The 21,042-nt window shown below is 45.8% G+C and overlaps 1 protein-coding gene across 7 annotated transcripts in view; it reads left to right on the top strand.

The window, feature by feature from the left end:
- arhgap23a (Rho GTPase activating protein 23a) overlaps nucleotides 1–21,042 on the top strand; it is a 68,316-nt gene that overhangs the window by 43,515 nt on the left and 3,759 nt on the right. For 3 of the 7 annotated variants that reach the window (XM_054758767.1, XM_054758775.1, XM_054758773.1), the window contains exons 3-23: nucleotides 4,808–4,832; nucleotides 5,065–5,157; nucleotides 6,271–6,349; nucleotides 6,861–6,921; nucleotides 8,283–9,867; nucleotides 12,914–13,069; nucleotides 14,016–14,127; nucleotides 14,211–14,250; nucleotides 15,626–15,763; nucleotides 15,842–16,150; nucleotides 16,288–16,349; nucleotides 16,429–16,547; nucleotides 16,692–16,810; nucleotides 16,886–17,038; nucleotides 17,542–17,620; nucleotides 17,720–17,793; nucleotides 17,881–17,970; nucleotides 18,380–18,505; nucleotides 18,590–18,631; nucleotides 18,761–18,854; nucleotides 20,946–20,977. In XM_054758767.1, the coding sequence (XP_054614742.1) occupies nucleotides 4,808–4,832; nucleotides 5,065–5,157; nucleotides 6,271–6,349; nucleotides 6,861–6,921; nucleotides 8,283–9,867; nucleotides 12,914–13,069; nucleotides 14,016–14,127; nucleotides 14,211–14,250; nucleotides 15,626–15,763; nucleotides 15,842–16,150; nucleotides 16,288–16,349; nucleotides 16,429–16,547; nucleotides 16,692–16,810; nucleotides 16,886–17,038; nucleotides 17,542–17,620; nucleotides 17,720–17,793; nucleotides 17,881–17,970; nucleotides 18,380–18,505; nucleotides 18,590–18,631; nucleotides 18,761–18,854; nucleotides 20,946–20,977 (3,588 nt within the window). The remainder of the gene's footprint in view (nucleotides 1–4,807; nucleotides 4,833–5,064; nucleotides 5,158–6,270; nucleotides 6,350–6,860; nucleotides 6,922–8,282; nucleotides 9,868–12,913; nucleotides 13,070–14,015; nucleotides 14,128–14,210; nucleotides 14,251–15,625; nucleotides 15,764–15,841; nucleotides 16,151–16,287; nucleotides 16,350–16,428; nucleotides 16,548–16,691; nucleotides 16,811–16,885; nucleotides 17,039–17,541; nucleotides 17,621–17,719; nucleotides 17,794–17,880; nucleotides 17,971–18,379; nucleotides 18,506–18,589; nucleotides 18,632–18,760; nucleotides 18,855–20,945; nucleotides 20,978–21,042) is intronic. The other 4 variants (XM_054758768.1, XM_054758769.1, XM_054758772.1 and 1 more) reach the window with 4 other exon arrangements.

Genomic DNA, 21,042 nt, shown 5'->3' with positions numbered 1-21,042 from the left:
CTTCACAGGAATATTTTTTCCTTGTTTATAAACAGTGTATTTTGGACATTTACGGGGTCCCCACAACACACCTTCCACCAGAGTCTGGGTACACACTCTTTGTGAAAAATTGGAGAATCAGTTTCATCCACAGGTTTCACACACAGGGTAAGGTCAAACTCTTGTCAAAGATGTGTTGTGGGGACGCCATCAAGGCCCAGACTACATTGATGATAAACCAAGAAAAAAATCCCTGTTGGGTTTAAAATTCTGCTCAAGTACTGCACTTGCACTCAACTTCTAAATGTAGTATGTTAAACACCTTAGGGTGCAAGTACATTGCCAGCACAACAAACATTGTCCCACATAACAAACGTTGAGAAGACATTTCACCAGTGTGTGCCCCCAATCTACTGCGTACAAGTACACAAAGATTGTAAATGTAATATATGTAGAAATGTAGTGATCGTGCAATACTTGTAGCATAATTTAAACTTCACAGGAATATTTTTTCCTTGTTAATAAACAGGGTATTTTGGACATTTACGGGGTCCCCACAACACACCTTCCACCAGAGTCTGGGTACACACTCTTTGTGAAAAATTGGAGAATCAGTTTCATCCACAGGTTTCACACACAGGGTCAGGTCAAACTCTTGTCAAAGATGTGTTGTGGGGACGCCGTCAAGGCCCAGACTACATTGATGATAAACCAAGAAAAAAATCCCTGTGAAGTTTAAAATTCTGCTCAAGTACTGCACTTGCAGTAAACTTCTAAATGTAGTATGTTAAACAACTTAGGGTGCAAGTACATTGCTAGCACAGCAAACATTTTCCCACATAACAAACGTTTAGAAGACATTTCACCAGTGTGTGCCCCCAATCTACTGCGTACAAGTACACAAAGATTGTAAATGTAATATATGTAGAAATTTAGTGATCGTGCAATACTTGGAGCATAATTTAAACTTCACAGGAATATTTTTTCCTTGTTTATAAACAGTGTATTTTAGACATTTACGGGGTCCCCACAACACACCTTCCACCAGAGTCTGGGTACACACTCTTTGTGAAAATATTGGAGAATGAGTTTCATCCACAGTTTTCACACACAGGGTCAGGTCAAACTCTTGTCGAAGGTGTGTTGTGGGGACGCCGTCAAGGCCCAGACAACATTGATGATAAACCAAGAAAAAAATCCCTGTGAAGTTTAAAATTCTGCTCAAGTACTGCACTTGCAGTAAACTTCTAAATGTAGTATGTTAAACAACTTAGGGTGCAAGTACATTGCTAGCACAGCAAACATTTTCCCACATAACAAACGTTTAGAAGACATTTCACCAGTGTGTGCCCCCAATCTACTGCGAACAAGTACACAAAGATTGCAAATGTAATATATGTAGAAATGTAGTGATTGTGCAATACTTGGAGCATGATTCAAACTTCACAGGAATATTTTTTCCTTGTTAATAAACAGTGTATTTTGGACATTTACGGGGTCCCCACAACACACCTTCCACCAGAGTCTGTGTACACACTGTGAAAAATTGGAGAATCAGTTTCATCCACAGGTTTCACACACAGGGTCAGGTCAAACTCTTGTCAAAGGTGTGTTGTGGGGACGCCGTCAAGGCCCAGACTACATTAATGATAAACCAAGAAAAAAATCCCTGTGAAGTTTAAAATTCTGCTCAAGTACTGCACTTGCACTAAACTTCTAAATGTAGTATGTTAAACACCTTAGGGTGCAAATACATTGTCAGACCAACAAAAATTTTCCCACATAACAAACGTTTAGAAGACATTTCACCAGTGTGTGCCCCCAATCTACTGCGAACAAGTACACAAAGATTGTAAATGTAATATATGTAGAAATTTAGTGATCGTGCAATACTTGTAGCATAATTTAAACTTCACAGGAATATTTTTTCCTTTTTAATAAATAGGGTATTTTGGACATTTACGGGGTCCCCACAACACACCTTCCACCAGAGTCTGGGTACACACTCTTTGTGAAAAATTGGAGAATCAGTTTCATCCACAGGTTTCACACACAGGGTCAGGCCAAACTCTTGTCAAAGGTGTGTTGTGGGGACGCCGTCAAGGCCCAGACTACATTGATGATAAACCAAGAAAAAAATCCCTGTTGGGTTTAAAATTCTGCTCAAGTACTGCACTTGCACTCAACTTCTAAATGTAGTATGTTAAACACCTTACGGTGCAAGTACATTGCCAGCACAACAAACATTGTCCCACATAACAAACGTTTAGAAGACATTTCACCAGTGTGTGCACCCAATCTACTGCGTACAAGTACACAAAGATTGTAAATGTAATATATGTAGAAATGTAGTGATCGTGCAATACTTGGAGCATAATTTAAACTTCACAGGAATATTTTTTCCTTGTTAATTATCAGTGTATTTTGGACAATTACGGCGTCCCCACAACACACCTTCCACCAGAGTCTGGGTACACACTCTTTGTGAAAATATTGGAGAATTAGTCTCATCCACAGGTTTCACACACAGGGTCAGGTCAAATTCTTGTCGAATGTGTGTTGTGGGGACGCCGTCAAGGCCCAGACTACATTGATGATAAACCAAGAAAAAAATCCCTGTGAAGTTTAAAATTCTGCTCAAGTACTGCACTTGCACTCAACTTCTAAATGTAGTATGTTAAACAACTTAGGGTGAAGTACATTGCCAGCACAACAAACATTTTCCCACATAACAAACGTTTAGAAGACATTTCACCAGTGTGTGCCCCCAATCTACTGCGAACAAGTACACAAAGATTGTAAATGTAATATATGTAGAAATGTAGTGATCGTGCAATACTTGTAGCATAATTTACACTTCACAGGAATATTTTTTCCTTGTTAATTACCAGTGTATTTTGGACATTTACGGGGTCCCCACAACACACCTTCCACCAGAGTCTGGGTGCACACTCTTGTGAAAAATTGGAGAATCAGTTTCATCCACAGGTTTCACACACAGGGTCAGGTCAAACTCTTGTCAAAGGTGTGTTGTGGGGACGCCGTCAAGGCCCAGACTACATTGATGATAAACCAAGAAAAAAATCCCTGTTGGGTTTAAAATTCTGCTCAAGTACTGCACTTGCACTAAACTTCTAAATGTAGTATGTTAAACACCTTAGGGTGCAAGTACATTGTCAGAACAACAAACATTTTCCCACATAACAAACGTTTAGAAGACATTTCACCAATGTGTGCCCCCAATCTACTGCGTACAAGTACACAAAGATTGTAAATGTAATATATGTAGAAATGTAGTGATCGTGCAATACTTGGAGCATAATTCAAACTTCACAGGAATATTTTTTCCTTGTTAATAAACAGGGTATTTTGGACATTTACGGGGTCCCCACAACACACCTTCCACCAGAGTCTGGGTACACACTCTGTGAAAAATTGGAGAATCAGTTTCATCCACAGGTTTCACACACAGGGTCAGGTCAAACTCTTGTCAAAGGTGTGTTGTGGGGACGCCGTCAAGGCCCAGACTACATAGATCATAAACCAAGAAAAAATCCCTGTGAAGTTTAAAATTCTGCTCAAGTACTGCACTTGCAGTAAACTTCTAAATGTAGTATGTTAAACACCTTAGGGTGCAAGTACATTTCCAGCACAGTAAACATTTTCCTACATAATAAACGTTTAGAAGACATTTCACCAGTGTGTGCCCCCAATCTATTGCGTACAAGTACACAAAGATGTTCTATGTAATATATGTTGAAATGTAGTGATCGTGCAATACTTGTAGCATAATTTAAACTTCACAGGAATATTTTTTCCTTTTTAATAAAGAGGGTATTTTGGACATTTACGGGGTCCCCACAACACACCTTCCACCAGAGTCTGGGTACACACTCTTTGTGAAAATATTGAAGAATCAGTTTTATCCACAGTTTTCATCCACAGACAATATGACCTGTGACCAGTACATCCTACATCTGAAGTTGCTGGAGCAAAACACTTACACTGCTGACATCAGAGCACAAATGAATGCATAGTTGTTGCATTATTGTCCATTCAACGTTTAAATCTGAAATCTGAAATGTGATAGTAATAGTTGATTTCTTGATCTCTTGATCAAAAACCTTTTTAATATATGTGACAATCTGAACATGTCATTGGTAATATATTTGTTGCAAAGTCCCTTCAAATCACATTGGTAATATACTTGTTGCAAAGTCCCCACTAATCACATTGGACTTGGTGTGAAGTATGCAAATATTATGTTAATGAGGTCCCCATTAACCGTGTTTTCTTGATTTTTTTTATGTCCCCACATAGCACGAGAAAATTCATTACGTCAACAATTTAGATATTTGAAGTCGTGTATAAGCTTATAAAAATGTGGTTAGAGTACCTGATTTTTTTCATCCTTGTAGCACCTTTAGAAAGGGTGGTACTCACAAGTGACGATAAAAAATATGGTCCTCAAAAAACATGGAAACGAGAATGTGTGTGTGTGTGTGTGTGTGTGTGTGTGTGTGTGTGTGTGTGTGTGTGTGTGTGTGTGTGTGTGCTAACTGCCACTGTGTGTGTGTGTGTGTGTGTGTGTGTGTATGATGTCATGAGCGCTTGTCATCTTGTCTAAATTTAAAGTGTGTTTGGAGCTGCTTCGTAATGAAACTGGCCATAATCCGCCCTGTTACTGTTCACTATAAAATTTGTTCAGCACAAAGACCCTTTCAATGAATTGGAAAAGTGCAGTAAATGTAAAAATACAGGTTGGGATAAAAGCAAAGTGGTGTATCAGCTTTAGTCTGACTTTGTGCTTCTTGTCTTCTGTTTGCAGGATGAGGAGAACGGCAACGGAAAGGGTGAGTGGTCTTTCATCAGACAAAAATTAAGAGTGTGTGCAGAATGATGGGACAAAGACTTGATGTCATTGGAGACGTTACTTCCACTCTACAGCCTCCCTCTGCCCCCTACAGGGCACAACACAGAAGTGCAACTAAGAAGTCTCATGGAATACATTCGCAGTCATTGATGATGTACTGAGCAGCCTGGACGCATATGTTTGCTCATCTGGTATTATTGGCTTTGTCACAGGGTTCCAGAAGGGACGACTGGAGCCCATGGACACCATATTTGTGAAGAACGTCCGAGAGAAAGGTCCAGCCCACCAGGCGGGCCTGTGCACAGGTAAGGAGGCTGTACTCCTGCTTCCCCATTTGCTTTGTAAATCATCTGGAGGGGTGGAGTTTGTGTTTGGTGATGGAATAAATACCAGTTAAGACAACTCTGTGGTTGTGTCACACGGCGGGACAACTCATCCAGTCCGGTCTAGCAGCCCGAAGAAGGCAGGAGGAGCTCTCTGACAAACCAAATGAGCACTCATGCGCAGCGCCGGCAAGCCAAGTGTCCCCTCCAGAGAGTCGCATGTTATTAGCATCTGCAAACACGCGCTTTGTTTGCACTTGTGACTGCATGAAGTCACTGTCAGCACACACACACACACGCACACACACACACACACACACGGTAGTTATCTAACAGCTCATACTGGGTTCACACGAGGCTCAGCTGCTTCACATGTCACAGACCTGATCTTTTCACATTTATTTAGTGCGGGTGTGTGCAGAATGCAGCCCACGGCTTGTTATTTCTACTCTAAAAATAGAATTAAACTACAAAAAAAACAACAGCAAAAATGGAAAAAAATAGCAGAAAGGTGTGTTGCAATAACGAACACTGAAGATAACACTCCTTTAGCAACATGCACAGCAACAATGGATTGCTTTTAGCCTGTTTACAAAATAAAAATATCAAAATGGCCCCCGCGTCCTTTCATCTTTATTTATGCGGCCCTCTGTGGAAAAAGTTTGAAATATGTAGGATCAGTGTTGAGAATACTGCATTCTGTGATGGCATGGACAAAAGCGTATGGACACATTCCACCTACAGGAAGTGGACAGAAAATGTGGAGATTGTTGCAAATATATCAGCTTCCGTCCTTCTGGGAAGAAGATTTTGGAGTGCGTTTGTGTCCATTTGTGAACTCAGAGTTCCTCCACACCAAACTCATCCTAGCATGCCCATACGGGCCTTGTTTTGTGCACGGGGAAGAGACGAAGTGTTCCCATAAAACATACAATTGTCCAAAGTGTTTTGCTAAGATGAAGGATTAAGATTCAGGGACAACTTAGCACTCTAGTATAAATACATTTATCAGTTTTATCACAATAATTTACTACGTGTGTCATTCAGAGGTCAACATACATGTTGGTTATTCACCGTGCCTCCTTTGTCCCCCAGGGGATCGTCTGGTGAAGGTGAACGGGGAGAGCGTGCTGGGGAAAACATACTCCCAGGTGATCACCCTCATCCAAAACAGGTAGGACCTCCTTGTTCGTCCCTCGTCTCTTGAAATGTACTGAAGTGTGTGAGCCTTGAGCATGGAGACGACGCTCACGGTAATCGTTTCTGAAAGGAGTTGCCTGGAGCTTTGTGTTCTACACGACCACGGAGCGGAACACATCTTGATGCGCAATTAGCTGCTTGGGAACGTAGCGAGGCGTGCCCGACTTCTTGTCGGTCTTTCAATGCAAATTGCCACTGGAAATATGTGTTAGTTTTGCATATAAACCAGTCTCTCAATAAATTTGCGTTGAATAACTCTTAGTGACACCGGTACATGGAAATAGTTTGTATGCACGACCCAGGTGGGACTCGAACCCACAATCCCCAGCTCCAGAGGCTGATGCCTTGTCCATTAGGCCACCAGGCCTGCACTAGGAAATTCTGACGCAGTAAAAATACCCATCCCACGTCAATCAACCTGCATAAGTACAGTGGAAAATGGATGGATAATTCCTGTTTACTAACATCTTCCCCTCTTCACACAGTGAGAGTGTGCTGGAGCTCTCCATTATGCCAAAAGATGAAGACGTCCTTCAGTTGGTAAGTGTGAGTATGTTTTTTTTAACTTATAAATCATGCCTTACCCCACCCAAAACACTCACTCATCTACATATGCACTCACTCTCTACTGTATTATCGAGTAAGATCCCACACAGCTGTACCTAATGTGGTGGTTAGTGTTTGTGTGAAAAAGAATGTGGAGATTCCATTTGAATGTCGGGACTAAGGCTTCAAACATATCTAACATGAGCTTCAAATCTATCAAATGTAACAATATTTTCATTTGAGTATCGATTTTAGAGCATGAATGGCTGCTATCGAAAGTATCTGTATTTCAGTATCGATCCGCAAATGACTCATTTTCCACACACACATGCGCACCCACGTTCAGGGCCATATGCTTTCATTTTAAATTGCACAGCATTTTTATTTTATTTTATTTTTTACAGTTTTTGAGTAAAATGGCGTTTTGGTTGTAATGCACCTCGTTAAGTTAAAAAAAAATTCTGATACTTACAAATTAGATTGCATGTTAGCGTGAATCGTGTCAGTGAAGCATGTTAGTGGGGTTTTTTTGTGCAGCCCCAATCGGGACAATGACTCAATTCTCCTGCTCTGTGTTTTGGATGACCAAACAACATTTTTTGACAGTCCACGCTCACCGGAATGCACATTATCTTGCATCCCACCGGCCAAAACACGTCAGGTTGACCTCACGTTCACGCCTGGAAGCGTCAACCCTTATGAGAGCCCTAACGAGCTAAAAGTTGACGGTTGGAGCATTTGCATTTCATAGTGTACTTCTACGTCCTCACACTCCTCCCCTCGCTACGACGTCAACATTCCTCGCGTGAGATCACGGTGCCTGCGCCTCCCTCCAAACGCCCACTGGGTGGAGTGAGGCTAAGAGAGAGAGAGGGAGAGAGTGAGTGTGGAAGGAGATGAGAAAACAAGATCAAGGGAGCGAGCGCTGAAATAATAACAGTAGAAAAGTTTGGATATGCGCAAAACAAAGAGCGTATACAAGGAGGAAGACATAGTCGTTCTGTGAGGACACGTCTACTTCTTCCCCCTCGGGTGTTCGTGTTTTTAAGATTCCAAGAACATCTTGTTTACGCTCTTTTCAAAGAATTCTTAAAATTCTGCCGCGGGAATGTAAGTAGTGCTTTCAATATTGGTGATAAATGCCCTCATTGTATGTTTGTGTGTCGTTGCCTCTGCTCGCCAGCGTGTGTTTAAGTTGGTGTTTGGAGCCTTGGAGACCAACCCAGCCGAGAGCCCGTTTCCATTTTGAGCATTGTTGTGCAGCAAAAGGCAGCTTTAATAGTTGTTGTCAAACTTGTTCGCAGCGTGTAAAAACACACACCTGTACAAGCTGCCTCACCTGCCTTCCTCTCCTCCTCCAGGCGTACTCCCAAGATGCCTACCTGACCGGCAACGAGCCCTTCTCGGGGGGAGCTGAGAACCTCCCGCCGCCACCGCCCCTCTGCTATTCCCGCAGCAGGACCACGTCACCTGCAGGGGCGCCACCGCCTGCCCCCATGGGGCAGAACCAGCTTGATAATTGGAGTCGCTGGCCCGGTTCCCCCAGTCCCTCATCACCCCTGGACAACCGTTCCTCGGTGTGCAGCCCTCCCAGTTGGCAGGACGGGCGTTCGGTAGAGCTCGGCGGCGTGGGGCACAGCAGTCCGGCCCACCGCACAGAGGAGATCCAGTATGGTATGACTGGCCAGCAGCCTCAGGGTCAAACCAGGGGGCGCTCCTACTCATCTTCTTCATCGTCAGGAGGCCCTTTATCCAGCCCGCTGCAGGTCCACTACCCCAACCACCATGGAGCCAATTCCACGCAGGCCCAGCCTCGCAAGTCCAGCAACTCAGCTTGGACCAGCCCGCCGCTGCCCCACCTCAGTCACGGGCGCACTGAGCGCTGCCAGCAAGCGCTGTCAGAGTGGTACTACAGCCAAGTGCCCGAGCGCTCGGGGGGGCGCAACATGCAGACTCGCCAACGCAGCTACTCCCAGGACCGGCTAAGCGACACAAGGAGGCAGCAGCATCAGCAGCGGGCAGGCGGCTGGCCTCACAGTGCCTCCCAGGACACTCTGCTGTTACTGCAGCAGTCAGGACCGGGGCCCCATGGAGAGCCCTACTGGTCATATGGAGAGTGGGGACCAGATAGGGGCCATCCTGCCTCCAACTACACAAGGACTCGCTCTGAAAACCTGCTGGGACAGTATGATCGTCACGGACGCTCCTTAGAGATGTTGGACCGAACCTCAGCTGGACTGGTCTCACCTCGGTGTGAGCGGTGGAATCAGCCTCCCAAGCCACCCCCCAGGACTGATCTCCACCAAAGACATGGTGGTCAGTACCCTGCGAAACAAGCACCCTCGATGCCCCGACACCCACAGCCGAACTCCAAACACCCCACACAGACCCAACCCCAACAGGTGCCTCTCAAGAACCGGCGGCTTCCTTCAGGCCAGAGCATGGACGACCAACCGGTTGGCTACCGTAGCTACAGTCCCTCCTTCTACCGTAAGACGGGCCGCATCATGCAGCAAGCCCACTCTTTCAGGGACCCTTCGTACTCTGGCCCCCACCTGAACTGGAACACCAGCCCGCCAGAGGGCGCGCCGGCCGTCTCACCCGCCACTCCACTGGCCTCCACCTCACCCGAATCCCAGGAGAGAGCATACAGGCCCACCAACCACGAGAGGGAGCGAGGGTCAACGGTGGAGGTGGTGGCAGCGCAGACCCAGGAAGTAGTAATGCGGCAAAAGCCTCCCAGCGGGCGGCGGAACGCCCACGGCATGCGGCACCCTCACTACGTGCTCCCCATGGACGGCCTGGAGCCCTCCTTGTTCTCTCCGGAGCCCCCAGACTCGGCAGCCGCCTCCAGCTCCTCAGGAGAGGCAGTGCCGTGTAAGGCAAATGGCGGCCTTGTCCCACTGTCCCTGGAGGACGACTCCCTGGCATCCATCCCCTTCATCGGTAAGCTTCCTGTCCCAGTGGTGTTTCCTCGTCACTCTGTGTTGCTTTTTGATGTCTTTTCCTTCTTAAAGCTCTTTTGAAAGGAGTTTCTGTGGATGTCTAATATGGCTCACTGAGTGTCAGTATTCAGTAAGATAATACAGCTGGAATTGACTCCAGAAATCGGAGTACAGTAAGAATCCATTTCTGTCCTCCCACAGAGTAATGTACCCCACAGGACTAATTATTGGACTCGTAAGGTAACTGTTTGTACCTTTTCCACATCTAAAATGGTAATAAAGTGGGACTTTTGAGGGTATCAACCCAGTGAAGAAGCCATGACCAAATCCAGTAGATCCCCGAATTGCGAAAAATAACGCATCCGGCTAGCATCTGTCAGATGCATGCGTGTACATAACCCACTGCTTGCCTGTTGTATTTCCAGCCACGACTGACCATCACATATTAAGTTCCACCTGCAACATTGTTATGTTTTATGTTATTTTATGCTTTATTATCCCGTATTTTCATTATTACTTACAGTGAATGATATTTGTTTTCTGCAAAAAAAAAGACCCGTTTGCAGAGAGAAAAAACATGAACAGGCTTGTTTTCCCACAAATGAAAAAAATATTTTTGATAAGAAATCTGTGAAAATGCGTGGGTGCAAATGCTGAATCGAGACTAGGCGGGGATCCGCTGTTGTCTGTAAAGCTTTTAATTCATTTACTACGCCTCCTTTATTAAATACAGCCTTCTTGTGGCTGGATGAAAGGAATGATTGCAATGAAGACAGGCTGATTCCAGTGGTTGTTTGGCCCACAAATGTTCAGTGACGGGTGGGGTGGTTGTAGGTAGCTGCTCCTAGGCAGGTCCAGACTTGTATACCCTATTCAGAGTCTCTGGATCTGCAGCGCTGGTACTGTATCACCTGACAGAGACTGCTGGCCTTTGAGTCAAAAACCTCGCCCGGGAATCGGCACAAATCAGCTGACGTGCTACCTCCTCTTACCCTGAACCTGTAGCCCGATGAAGCGCAGGCAGTCCACCAGGAGGCATCTCTCGGAGTGTGTAGGAACACATTCTTGCTTCTTAAATGAAAACAGACAGCCAAAGGTGGCAGGCCCAGACACGTTTCATCACCTTGAACCGAAACTTTTCCCCACAAGCGTTTTTTTAACTCCTCTGTGACGGAGATGGTCCTTGTAAAAGTGGCGAGACAAGAGTGCAGCAAAAAGAAGGCTGTCCTCCTTGACGGCGTTGCTCCAACACAACACAAGTATTTCATTGCGACGCGGCCTTGGTAAAACAGGAGGAGGCACACCAGCAGAAGCACTCTTCCACTCTGCACTTAGTTCGTCTCTCAGCACGTGGAGGCTGCAAATTAGCGGGAGGGTTATTTTGGCGCTTCATGTGGAGAAATGCAACTCCTGCCTTCAATGCTGCTATTGTCTTTCTGTGCAGGATAGATTTGGGGTGGTCTACACGGGCGGTTCTCACGGTAACCATCGCCACAGTTTTGTACGTAGCTCGAGTTTAAGGTCACAGTTCAGTTCATTTTTGGGAACAGTTAGGGAACCAAGCTCAAAACATACAAGTGCTTAGCTTTTGCATAAACAGCCACTACTGAACAATGACGGCACACTGCTTTCGTCTTAGCCACTTGTCTTTGTCTATTTATGTCTTTCGCTGGGAAGACCAAGTGTTCCCAAACAGGAGAATTTAGCGACGAGGGTTTTTGACCCCTGGCTGCTTCGCTAGCTAAGAATCCCGCTAGCCAAAGGCTGGGCTGTGCTGTATTTGTTTACTGCGTGTAGACACGTGCACTTCCCGTCCCTCACTTGATGTGTACCGTGTGTGAACTCCGTACGACTCTGTACCGTACCGAATGTTCGAGACCCCCTGGTACAGTACTCATTGTCTTGTCAAAGATGTAATACCCACCAAAACAACACATCGCTCCCACTTTTCCGCAGCCTGCTTTTGGGGTACCAACTGCAGTGGTGTACAATAGTAAGGTAGTGGTAAGGCAAAACGAGAAGTGCACTCCTGAAGTTCCAAATCCACCTGTCTTTGCGTCCAACTCGGAGACAACGTGGACTAGGCAAGCATCAGCGTCCCAGCATGGATGGATGCGTGGCTCAGAGCTCCCTTGCCTCTTAATGACGGCCTTTGTTAAAGCCGCAGCTTGGCTATTTCTGGTGCCGTCCTCGTAAACTGCCGGCCCAGATTGGGAATGTTTTCGCCTGCAAATTGTGGACAACACAGGCGGAAGATGCAGTGGGGACCGTCAGCAGGACTAACAATTGGGACTGCCTTGTTTAAAGGGAACAATCAAAAGCGGAAAGCCAGTGGCGCCTGAGGCTCTGAGCTCAACTTCTTCACATTCACGTGCAAAATTTCATAACGATATAAAGTCACAATAAATCTAGCGAATGTTAGTCCTTCTCCTGTTTGAGAATGTCTACTGAGCGAGGCTGTCAGACTTAATGAGGCGCTAATTTTATCAGCCTTGGGAACCTCACTCCATTTCTTTGTCAGCAGTGTATGCTGTGTATACAATATAACAATATTTACCATGAACGTCTTTGCTTTTCAAGAAAGTCTCGCTCTCCTTCCGTCATTTATTTTTTTACTGCACCCTGAAGCAAACTAGTCGGGTCTGAATCATTAGCACACTCTGCTGGTAGCTTGCTAACATACACTGAAACTGCATAACACAACCTCATTGACATTAGGGTGATCAAATGTCACGTTATTGACAAAATTGGAGACTTGGATGGCTACTCTGTGCTTGCACAAGCCTCACGCTGCAGCATGGTTGCATGTTGCATTCAATGACGCAGCAAGAAAGATGAAACCCGCAAACACTTCCTCTTGGACATGAACTGGTTCCCCGTCGTTCCTTTCCCTCAAAAAACAATAAATAAAACAAATCCCTTCCGCTTACCTTCTCTTAAACATTTGTTCCTCTCCCTCCTAACACCTAACTCATCTTCCTCCTCCTCTCCTCTCTTTCCCGGGCCTCCTGCGCTCCCGTCTTCAATCCCTCCCCAACCTCCCACAGATGAGCCCACCAGCCCTGGTGCTGACTTGCGCGCCCGCCACGTGCCGGCGTCCTCCGTGGTCTCCAGCGGCATGAGTTCGGCGCCCGCCGCTGTCGCCAGCCCCGCTTCCCCCACCTTCACCTTCCCCGCCACTAGGCTCTTCTCACATGACTGCAGTGAGTGTGCCCCCTTCCCCCTTCCGCTACCCGCCTCCCTTCTTCTCCACCTGCTGCATGCCGCAATGAAAGAAGCATGCATGATATTGAAGGAACCTCTGCAAGAAATTATAATCAGCTTAAACCTCATCGAGTACTTTTCTCCATTGAGTCCAAAATTTAGTGGAATTAGTACAATTTTCTCTCTTTATTGTCATTCCAGCGTGTCTAAGCCTTCCAAGGTGCTGACTGATTCTTGCCTTTGCAAATAAAAGTGCACAATTTCGATTGACACTGAGATCATCTTGTTTTTTCCAGGAATTAGTCTGTATCTTGTAACAGTTAGCCACACTTGAGTAATGTCATATTGGCAGATGATCAGTTTTAGGATTTATTGCGGATTAAAATTGTACAGAGAGTTTGTTTCTCATATTTTGACCCGCTCGTGCAGGTAAACACAACAGGTGCAGTGCAGTTGTACACCACAACCACAATAATAAATGAATACCTCACAAGCTACTGACTAACTCCAGGAATTTCTTTGCAGGGCTCAATATTGGAAAGAAAATGGTTGATCATTCATTTTTTTTTGCATGATGCATGCTTGGACCTTATTTTTTTAGTTTTATTGCGTGGGGAAAAAAGCAGTTTAGTGTTTTTGCACGAGGTCTTTTAAAAAGGATGCATGTAGAACAGTGAAACATGAAGGCGGACACAACACCTCAGCTCATCTTCTAAACACATTCCCCCCCCCCCCCCCCCCAAAAAAAAAAAAACTTCCTTCACCGCCTCCCCGCAGCTTCTTCGCTCGCTCGCTCGCCCACTCTCCCACGATCAATCCAACACCGCCGGTGATTGGCGTCATCACATCAACATTCTTTCTTGTTTTTTCTCTCTCTTCCATCCTGTCTTTTCCATCTCTGCTTCCCTCCCCACATCTCCACTCGTTCATCCTGTCGCTGAGCAGGCGCTATTAAATCCGGTCGCCGTTCCTCCTATCTTCTAGCCATCACCTCCGAGAGGTCCAAGTCGTGCGATGAGGGGCTCAACACCTTCCGGGAGGACGGACGCGTCTTCTCGTGAGTGCAAAGTTGTCTCCCAGTGCTCCAGCGTGTGGTCATGTGTGGCGGGAGCTAACTTGCTTTGTTGCTTTTTTCCACAGGAGGCTACCAAAGAGAGTCAAGAGCTTCTTCACGGATGGGGTGAGTTAAATTTATTAATAATATTAAACACTGTTAACTGAGCGTGTCACAAGAGCTAGCGAGATTAAAACGTGTCTCATGGGCACGAGGCCTGGGACAATACTAAATTGATGACACAACGCCATCATTTTGCCGACCTCAATACATTGCTATGTGCATGCGTGTGTGTTTTCTTCGTCCCTCGCGTCCAAACAGGCAAGAAGAGGGCTCACTCTGTGTATTACTTTCGGCACCTTTGCAGGTTTGTTCCACAGAACAACGGCATGAACGGAGTGAGCCCTTTTGTCAGTCAGACAGTCTCTTTGTCTCTGTGGGTGGAGGCGGGGCTGCTCGCATACACACAGAGTGCAGAAGAGTGTAACGTAGTAGAAATTCAAGTAGTAGTTAGCACTATATTGTCATATTTTTAAAAAAATATTTTTTCATTGTGCTTTTCTTAAAAGTAATATTAAAATCCCATCTCGTCCTCATAGACTCAATATCGTGTATCTGTCTCGTGTCACCCCCGATGCTAATGATTTCTATTTAACACTTCACTATGTAAAACATTTCCACATGTCTCCTTAGTATTAGTTCATGATAGTAGTCGTTAGAGTGGTAGTAACTGTATTATTACTACTGACATGATTATTATTATTATTATTAAGTTTATTTTTGTGGTTTTAGGTTTTCCCAGGGGTTACATGGTGGAAAACTGCGGGTAAAATATACGCCCATAAAAATATCTATTTTTGACTTGCATTCAAGAGCTGCTACAAAGCCCATCGCATGGCCCAAAAAAAAAAAAAACATTATCAGTGAAGCATAAAGACATAAAAATGTAAAAATGGAGGCCTTTCCAACAGTGATACACGTATTTTACCCGTATTATCAAGTACCTTTAGATTATTTCCAACTTAGTGAATGAGAATCTGCAGGAAAAAACATTTTGGTGAAAAATTGCGACTGTGCAGGCGTCCACTGTAATTTCTTTAATAATTCAAATTTTTGAACAAGAAATGGATATGAGATGAAAGCGTTCTGCATGAGGTTTTATTTAAAATTTGACATGAGCACCAGAATTGTCTACCATCTTCTTGAGCCGACCAGGGATCGCCTCAGCTGATGGCACCAGGAACACGGGGCTCCATTAAAGCTGGAACCGTTACTGTCTGACTGTTAATTGTGACGCCAATGAAGCGAAAAGAGTGCCTTTTGTACACAATTGAGCGACAGCGCCCTCTGCTGGATAATCTGTGAAAACGACCTTGTCTGTTTTATGCTCCATATCCTTAAAGTATGCTTTAGTTTGCGTTTAATCCTGAATCTTCCTTCCATAAGTAAGTCATGGCATGGATTTGAAGACTAAAGAAGTCGTGACCATGTTGCCTTTCAGTCTCTGGACAACTTGGGGACGGAGGAGGAGAGACGATCCAAGCGACACTCCACCTCGGAGCTGGGGAACATCATGTACAGCGACGTGCTGCGACAAGGGTGGCTGCACTACAAGCAGATCCTCACGGAAAAGGGCAAGGTGGGCGGAGCCAGCAAGGCTGAAATCAAAACCCCCTGGCGCGAAATCAAGCCACATTGTTTCCTCTTTTTATCACAGAAGGTGGGCAGCGGCATGCGGCCGTGGAAGCGAGTCTTCTCAGTGCTGCGCTCCCACTCGCTCTTCCTCTATAAGGACAAGCGGGAGGCGGTGCTCCGCGGGGCCACCGTGGGGGGCGGCGCAGAGGACGAGCAGCCCATCAGCATCCGGGGCTGCCTGGTGGACATCGCCTACAGCGAGACCAAGCGCAAGCACGCCCTGCGGCTCACCACGCAGGACTTCTGCGAGTACCTGCTGCAGGCGGAGGACCGCGAGGACATGCTGGACTGGATCAAGGTCATCAGGGAGAACAGCAAGACGGACAACGAGGTCAGAGTCATGCCTGGAATGTGTTTAGCGTAGCAATATCGTCGCTAAATGCTAACTTCTGCAGTGGGGAACCTGGAGCTAAAACACAGTAGTTACTTACTGCTCCTTTAATGCAGAAATGTGTGTTTTTCCGGCAGGAGTTGGGCTTTTCCAGGCAGGCGCTCATCAACAAGAAGCTGAATGACTACAGGAAACAGAGGTGGGTCACCTGACCTGCTTGCTCGCTAGTTTAAAAGCACACGCCTGTTGACCCGGCATCTCTCTGTCGCCCCTTGCAGCCCAACTGGCAGCAAGCCGGACGCCTCACCCAGGATGTCCCGCATGAAGCCTCCCTTCCTGCTCGCCAAGACGGAGAACGCTTTGGGGGCGCCGCGCTCACCCAAACCAGATGGCAAAGGTCGGCATCATGCATACGTGTCTACTGGACTCCAGTGGTGACATTTTTAACTCCGGAAGACGTCATTTTGTGAAAATGTTTGATAGGATGGAGGTATGAAAAGCCATCAGTGCTTCCCTTTTAAGTAGTTAAATGTGTCCCTAGACGAGAGCAGCCCCCCCAAGTCCCCGTGGGGAATCAACATCATGAAGAAGACCAAGAAGGCTGGTCCCAAAGCTTTCGGCGTGAGGCTGGAGGAGTGCCAGCCGGGCGTCAACAACAAGGTTAGCCTCCGCTTCCTGCCAGCCGCTCATTCGGTGATCTGCTGACAGCACTCACGCCATACGCTGTCCTCCCAGTTCATCCCGTTGATCGTGGAGATCTGCTGCGGTCTGGTGGAAGAGATGGGTCTGGAGTACACCGGCATCTACCGCGTGCCGGGCAACAACGCCATGGTGTCGCTGCTGCAGGAGCAACTCAACAAGGGTGTCGACATCAACCCAGCAGAGGAGGTGACGTCACGATGGAACATGACACTTCCTGTGTGACATTTTGCCGGAATATACTGTAGCTTCCTCGTGGTAAAATATCATGTTTGTATAAAATATCGTGGTACTACTGTGGCATTATAGCATTTTTATGACAAAATATTGTTTTCTTAATCATATATAGCATTTAATCGCAAAAATATGTAGGTTTATTATATGTTTCTGAGGGTAACATGTGGTTAACCGTGGTTAAATCCTGTTTTTACGGGTGAATATTGTGGTTCTTATGCCATAATATTGAGTTGTGCTTTTGTCAAGAAATGTTACATTTTGGTTTCCTTGAAATACTGTAGAGTTTTGTTGCAAAATTAGCAACTACCGCTTCATGACATGAAACCAACACCTTTCATAGCATTTTAGGACATTAATAAATATACATACCCTTTTTGTGGCAAAATATTTAGTGCTAAACTATGCTATTAATAGTCAAACTGCTGACTCATGTTTGTTCTCTTTGCTGCCAACAGAAGTGGCAGGACCTCAATGTCGTCAGTAGTTTGCTTAAATCCTTCTTCCGGAAACTTCCAGAGCCACTCTTCACCAACGGTGAGTCCAAATATGTTAGGACAAGCTGGCCTGCTGCATCTGCATTACTTCCTGTCACGGACGCACGCTCAAAGAGGACTTCCTGTCTCGTCTTTGCAGACAAGTACAACGATTTCATTGACGCCAACAGAATGGAAGACGCATCAGACAGACTGAAGACCATGAAGAAGCTGGTACCTTACACTCATTTGTACCGTTTGATTCCTGTTAGCGTCATCATCAATGCACTTCTTGTGTTTTTGGTTTTGTTTTGTTTTTAGATCCGAGATCTCCCAGATTATTACTACCACACTCTGAAGTTCTTAGTGTGTCACCTAAAGACAGTGGCGGACCACTCTGATAAAAACAAGGTGAGTGAAGCAAGTCGTCATTTAAAAAAAAAAAAAATGTATTTTCTTCACAAAATGTAGGATTTTTGTGTGAAAGTATGCAGTTTTATAGCAAAATCTGGTGTAAAATATGCGATTCTCTTGTTGTCATGTTGAAATGCCGCATTTGTCGCAGTGTTGCATTCTCTTGGACGACATGGTGTCCAGTTCTACGGTGGGCATGATGATATCTCGTGTTTTTGCGGGATAATACTGCAGTTCGTGGCAAAATATTTCCTTTTCTTTGAGTTGAGATCTGCCCGACCGCCTGACTGTGTGGCCAACATGCTAACCCCTCGGCCACCGTGCGGCCCTTAGCAACCGATTTGCTCCTGAACATGTAGTAGTGTGTGGCTGGGGCTGATGTCCTGCTGCGTCATGGCGTGTGCAGATGGAACCACGTAACCTGGCTCTGGTGTTCGGGCCGACTCTGGTGCGGACGTCCGAGGACAACATGAAGGACATGGTGACACACATGCCTGACCGCTACAAGATAGTGGAGACGCTCGTCCAGCATGTGAGGATCGCAGCACATACGTAAACACGCAAATGCAGTACTATCACCATCTGAATGTGTGTTTTGTTTTGGGTTTTTGTGCAGTACATCTGGTTTTTCAGCGACGAGCCAGACAAGGATGAAAAGGTACGCAGGAGACTGGAGACGGCTCCATTCACCTTGTTCTTTGTTGACAAGCTGCTTATAACTAATAACATAACGAGCAATTAGCCACGCGGATATCAAAAGTCTCTCCTCGCGTGTCTTTCCGCACAGACGCCGGTGGACACGGAGGACATGCAGCCCGCCCCCAACATTGACCACCTCCTGTCCAACATTGGGCGCACCGCTCTGCTCGGGGACGCCTCAGGTGAGCACGCTGCCCCCCTGCTGGTCGCTGTACCGCCTTTCGCTGTTAGCCCCCATCTGGTCACTTACGGTAGTTTTAGCCACACGCTAACGCCATGCGCTGTTTTCTGGTGGAAGGAGGGAATTGAATCGCCTTATTTAGCCATGAGAAAAAAGACCGAAAATAATAAGACACACGTCTCAGTATGGCACAGTGCTGCTGTACAAGCGCAGTGGTACAAAATTCCCTCCTTTCCGGTATCTGAATTGATGTTTTTATAGGATTTTTTGTGGCTTTTTTTGTGTCCCGACACTTTTCTATCCTCTCTGCTCTCGTTGTATTCTTTCCCTCCACTCCTTGTCGCTCATCTTTTGACTTCTTCTCTGTGCGTCCTCTGCATTTCTCTCAGCCGAGCCTGTGGAGCAGACACTGCGGTAGGACGCCAATACACGCCTGCTTATGTGTGTGTGTGTGTGTGTGTGTGTGTGTGTGTGTGTGTGTGTGTGTGTGTGCGTCACTGTGTTTGGTGTCTCCATGCTGTCCCTCCATATGAGAGTGTTGCCTGCACTGTCACTGCCCCACTAATGAATTAACACAGGAAGCCTTTTAAAGCTGCTGTGCGTGACACTGGAGTGCGTAACCTCCCTACTAGTGTCCTGTATGCGCTTCACACTTCTGTATGCACTCCACTCATACACAAAAGTGCAGCAACTCTCAACTGGTGGGAGCCTTTTGGGTCTTTTGTCAGACCAAAACTGCAAAAAATAGTCTCAGAATATTCCTTGTTTCCTTTCATGTGAGGACTTCTGATTCCTAAAATAAGACCTATTATGTGCTTGTGTTTTGTTGAATAAATATGATCATACTGTATATCAATTCCAATAAGAATATACATACCTGTATATAATGTAATACACCTAGTTTGTCTAATTGGCATAATTGGCCAGGACACGTTTGCCAAAAAGTGAGTTAAAAAAAACATGACAAGTAAAAGGACAACAAATGTCTGTCGCTTATTTTTGCTTTTGTAACGTCGCAAACAAGACGGAGCCGCCCGTGAGTGCTTTTAGATGAGGGAGGGGCCGACGTCGGCACCCACTGCTCATTGTGTTCATGTCACACTCCCCAAAAGTCCCTTCACTAGATTTGTCGCTATTTTTGTGTTTTTTCGCTAAATATAGCGACAAAGTTGGCAACACCGCCTTCTTTTTCTCTGGCAGACCAGAGGCCTTACTTATAAAGCTTGTGTACGCACAAAATCACGAAACGTTGCGTACGCCGTCTTCCACGCCGTGCTGTCAAATGATGACAAATTTTAATCAGACGAATTACTGTTTTCAACTGAATTAATCATGATTAATCACCATTTGCCAAAAAAAGATCTTTAAAGGATATTCAGAAATGTGCCAAAGACTAAAAAGAGCTTTTATCCTGCAGAGACATGTGTGTGTGTGTGTGTGTGTGTGTGTGTGTGTGTGTGTGTGTGTGTTGGTGCTGGTTTCACCTTTTGATGATCTTCCTTTGTTTTCTTTTGTGTGTGTGTTTTTTTAATTCCTCCTCCTCATCAAAATCATTGTTTATCCTCCCACTGTGTCTAGTACGTGCGTGCGTGCGTGCGTGCGTGCGTGCGTGCGTGCGTGCGTGCGTGTGCGTGTGTGTGTGTGTGTTCCGGGTTTGAGGACACGGAGACAGAAAGACACACATGGTATTGAGGATGATGCTGTGTTAGCCCCGCCCATTGTGTGATGACATCACTTCCTATTAAAGCTGCTGGGGGAAGAAAAAAACATTTTTAGCAGGACACACTAGCGCCTCCTGCTGGTGAAAACATACAATCAACGTGAGGCCAAAGTGTGCTGAGGAGGTGTTCTTCCACACCAAACTCATCCCAGCATGCCTCCATGCAGCTTGGGTTGTGCACTGGGAACAAAAAAGTGTATTTTATGCACATTTTTGCCCAGAAACGAGTTTTTCTTTGGTTTTGTCGGGGTGAGGTTAGATATTTGTCCTGCTCACACCAAGTGTCTCCATGTCCTCCTCCCAAGACTCTTTTACTCCTTTTTTTTTTTTACCTCCCTTTGGTAAACTCCTTTTCTCTTCTTCTCCCTTCAGACTCCACCAACAGTGACTCAGCAAAATCAAAGGTAACACCTCGTCATGTTCCACGCGCGCCTTCTCACCTCAAGAGGCCTTGTGTTAACTCATCCTC

This window comes from Dunckerocampus dactyliophorus, chromosome 18, assembly GCF_027744805.1.
Source record: "Dunckerocampus dactyliophorus isolate RoL2022-P2 chromosome 18, RoL_Ddac_1.1, whole genome shotgun sequence".
In the NCBI taxonomy this organism is placed as follows: Eukaryota; Metazoa; Chordata; class Actinopteri; order Syngnathiformes; family Syngnathidae; genus Dunckerocampus; species Dunckerocampus dactyliophorus.
Note: the sequence above shows the minus strand (reverse complement) of the source record. Positions and strands in the feature narration are given on the sequence as shown.